Here is a 4,248-nt window from a genome sequence, read left to right on the forward strand (position 1 = left end):
ACATCTTTTTTCCAATTCACATTTTCCCTTGCAACCCACCACTCTAAATGCTGTCTGGAAAGATTTGGTTGATTTGAAGTGCCTTTAATACGAGTCATAAACTGTCATTGTATCTTAACAAGATGTAAAGTTTCCGTGCACTCATTTCCTCTTGAATAAGTGCAAGATTAAATTTCAAGATGAAAGGAAGCGCGACGTGAGATTAAATCAGATGGAAGGATATAGTTTTCCTACAAAAAACATTTCTGTGAATGAAAAACTAAATGTTGTAGTAGGTCATGCACAGAGCAGATCTTTGTAGACATGGGTGAGATACTAACCTTAAAGATGCCAACCCAGTCTTTGGGATGTGGGGTGATGAAAGAGGTGAGAGTGTAATGACATTCAAGCGCTGCCTGCGGGAGGAAGCTTTTCCCAACATTCTGGAAGATGACATGGGCGAAGTTGGACGTCTCCATGACAACACTTCCTCCTCCACCTGCAGATGCTACCGTATTACAGGCTGATGACATCATAAGTGCTCAGGGAAAGCCTGTGATTGGTCTACCTGAAACGAGAAGGAATAAAAACTTACAAAGAAATAATGAGGACTGATAGTGGGATAAGGGATAATGTTCAGTCAGATGGTCATTATTGTGAAATAAACCCCAAAAGGGACCTGTATCACCCTATTGTTCTGCATTATTATTTAGCTACTTAGCAAATAAATAAAAAATGGACTTGAAATATTGATTTGATTAGTGCTGTCAAATCGATTAAACACATCTAACATAAAAGTGTGTGTGTATATATATGTGTGTGTGTCAGTAAGATCAGTAAGATTTTTAATGTTTTTAAAAGAAGTCTCTTCTGCTCACCAAGTCTGCATTTATTTGATCCAAAATACAGCAAACTGTAATATTGTGAAATATTGTTACAATTTAAAATAAATGTTTTCTATTTGAATATATTTTAAAATGTAATAATTATTGTGTGATGTAAAGCTGTGTTTTCAGTATCATTACTCCAGTCTTCAGTGTCACATGATCCTTCAGAAATCATTCTAATATGCTGATTTGGTACTCAAGAAACATCTATTCTTATTATCAGTGTTGAAAACAGTTGTGTACATTTTTTTTTCAGGATTCCTTGATGAATAGAACAGCATTTATCTGAAATATAAATCTTTTATAACATTATAAATGTCTTTACTGTCACTTTTGATCAATTTAATGCATCCTTGCTGAATAAAAGTAGTAATTATTTCCAAAAAAAAAAAAAAATCTTACTGACCCCAAAACTTTCCATTTCAAATAAATGCTGTTCTTTTGAACTTTCTATTCATCAAAGAATCCTGAAAAAATGTACACAACTGTTTTCAACACTTATAATAATCAGAAATGTTTCTTGAGCATATTAGCATATTCAAATCAGCATATTAAAATTATTTCTGAAGGATCATGTGACACCGAAGACTGGAGTAATGATGCTGAAAATTCAGCTTTGCCAACACAGAAATAAATTACAGTTTAAAATATATTCAAACAGAAAATAATTATTTTAAACTGTAATAATACTTCACAATATGACTGTTTTTACTGTATTTTTGAGTAAATAAATACAGCCTGGGTGAGCAGAAGAGACTTCTTTCAAAAACATTAAAAAATCTTTCCAATCCCAACAAAACAAAAAATGACGTTAGATGCTATTAAATCGCAATTAATCGATTTGACAGCTCAAGAAATGATCTTATCTTACTTGTAGAGAGCATGGAGAAACCCACAGCATAGACGAGACCATGTTGAAAACATTAGGTTTTTCATGAAACTTCCACATAACATCTCTCCTGATTCATTTTAATTCCTAAAATGTTCACATAAGTTTATATTTAGTTCATGAAGTTACTTTGAAAGTTTAGTGACATTATATGCTAATATAGGCTAAAATTGCATGATGGTTTGAATAAACCATACACAACATGCAATTCTAATGCATAAATATGTTATATAGATGCTTAAATATTTCTGAGCTGACATACATTTGGTTTAAGCCCAAATGCAGCTGCATGAAGAAGACCTGCCCTATTTCAGGCCGGATGGGGCGATGCCGAGTAGGCCTGTATAGATGGCACTGCTGATGGTGCTGTCATCCCTTCTCAGGCCTTTAACGTCAATGACAGCTCGACTGAATACAGCAAACGACATACGAGCAAAGAACTCACTAAACATTATTTCTTGATCTTATTAATACATGATATGCTTAAACCGAAAAGCCACTTGTCTATATATATTTGACTTGCATCATGTTGCTAACTACCAAGTCACTGCGGGGTTTAATGATAGTTAGAAGTATATCAGATGATATAGAGCATTTGTTCTATATATTATACGACATAATCACTGTCGGTGTCCTTTAAGGATGAGCTGATGAAATGTGTTTAATCACTCCACTGCAATCCCACCCCTAAATACATCGAGATGGACCGCATGCAATTCCATCATATATTTCCAAGATTTTCACTATATATTTATATTAACACAGCCGTCGCTATAGTCCGTTATACCTGTAATCCATGTTTACTTGATGATCTGTAACTCTTGTTGGTTAGACTGCTAGACAACGCTGATTGAGTGCGTCTCTGTCATGTAGGTGAACCGGGTGTCAACATGTTTTGGGAATCTAGAAACGTCATTGCTACTTCCGGTCGGTTGCGCCCTGTGATTGGTTTATTTACCCTTGTCAGAGAAATTCGCGGTTTACCATTGGTTAGTGAATAATCCCAAGAAAATAGAGATGGGAGGTTCGACTCTTTTCAGCAAATCGGTTCTTTCGAACGGGAGCCGGTTAAAAATCTCGGTTCACTTCAAATGTTCGGATTTATAAAGAGAAACAGTTTTCATAGCTTTGGGATTAGAGCATTTGGTAGTTTTGATATACCTGTCTAGATCATCTCTGAATAGAGAAAAGAGAGGTTTATAGCCAGTACATTTTTGTTTATGTATGTGAAATTTAGCCAGTAGGAAACACAAATTAATTATGTAATATTTCCCTATATTCTCTTTAGAGTAGTCGAACAATCCAAAGAAAACATCTTTAAAACAGAAAGAAAAGTCACTTATAAAATGTGATTGGATAAACAATAATACATCTGACCAAAATTTCTTTGTGTGGGTACATTGCCAAAACAAGTGAATGAAATCTTTCTCAGCAGAGTGACAGAAAGAACAATTTACTTCAATATCTGACGTATATTTCTTAAGAAAGGCTTTGGTCGGGTAAATGTTCGGACTATCAGCTGACTGATTTCGTTCGATTCGTAAACGAATCCTTTCAGTCCGACTCAAAAAAACGATTCGTTTGCTTCACCAAAACATACGTGGAAATTATGGGAAAATGCGAAGCAATTTTAGAATATAGACGTTTTAGAATATAGAATGGTCATTGTATGCAGGAAACTTTTGATCATTTAATATGTTAAGTGTGATTTTATTTTAGGAAGTTAAAACTTCCTAGACAGTATAAGCAGTTCAGCTGTGTATATATCAAAATAGTTGTTTAGTATATATATAAAGAATATCTTTGTAGATATATCAAAAGTGAGGGTGATAAGCAAGTATTTATCAAAGCACGAATCTAAGGCACTGAAATAATGCCTAACTAAATGACAATGGAATCAAAATGCATAGGAAAACGGAACACTAATATTGGGACTCTTGCATTTAAATAACCGTTCCCACATCTTATGAAAACTGAATTTTCACAACTTTCTTGATTACAGGATAAAATATATTAAATCATTTATACATATTGACCTCACAAACATCATTTTCTAGTGTTGATATTTTTTAGAGTTGAGCATAAAACATTACTAAAGAAATGTACAGGTTTTTAAAGGGAGCCCTTAATATTTAAGGATATTGAATTTAGTTTTATTTATTTATTGTACAATTTGTCATTTCAAATATTCATGTATTTGTAATAGGTAGTATCGAGATTAACACCATCTGTCACTCTTAGATTTGGAAATGTGCTAAATATGATTGTTCTCCTTTAAGTGCAAGGACAACACGATCAAAAGTTCACTAAACGTCTAGCCATTCTTAATTTTTTAAGAAGTATCACCTTAACCTATTCAAAGAAATAACAGCAGGAACTCGGGGAGAAACTGCCTGATATCTCGCTAACAAATCCTTATCAGTGATTGGAGGAATAGTGCTGTCAATCATAGAGCCCGCCCCCTGAGTTCCTGACTCCGTTCACTGTCAATGA

The 4,248-nt window shown here is 34.0% G+C and overlaps 1 protein-coding gene across 3 annotated transcripts in view; it reads right to left on the reverse strand.

Moving 5' to 3' along the window:
- The window catches only part of tax1bp1a (Tax1 (human T-cell leukemia virus type I) binding protein 1a), a 37,618-nt gene extending 34,958 nt beyond the window's left edge, over positions 1–2,660 (reverse strand). The window contains exons 1-4 of one of the 3 annotated variants that reach the window (XM_067411190.1): positions 2,543–2,660; positions 2,018–2,163; positions 1,738–1,842; positions 321–547 (exon numbers count right to left, since the gene is read on the reverse strand). In XM_067411190.1, the coding sequence (XP_067267291.1) occupies positions 321–515 (195 nt within the window). In that variant the 5' untranslated portion in view covers positions 516–547; positions 1,738–1,842; positions 2,018–2,163; positions 2,543–2,660. The remainder of the gene's footprint in view (positions 1–320; positions 548–1,737; positions 1,843–2,017; positions 2,164–2,542) is intronic. The other 2 variants (XM_067411191.1, XM_067411189.1) reach the window with 2 other exon arrangements.
- Positions 2,661–4,248: the final 1,588 nt, after the last annotated feature.

The sequence above is a fragment of the Chanodichthys erythropterus genome, chromosome 15 (genome assembly GCF_024489055.1).
Source record: "Chanodichthys erythropterus isolate Z2021 chromosome 15, ASM2448905v1, whole genome shotgun sequence".
Taxonomy (NCBI): domain Eukaryota; kingdom Metazoa; phylum Chordata; class Actinopteri; order Cypriniformes; family Xenocyprididae; genus Chanodichthys; species Chanodichthys erythropterus.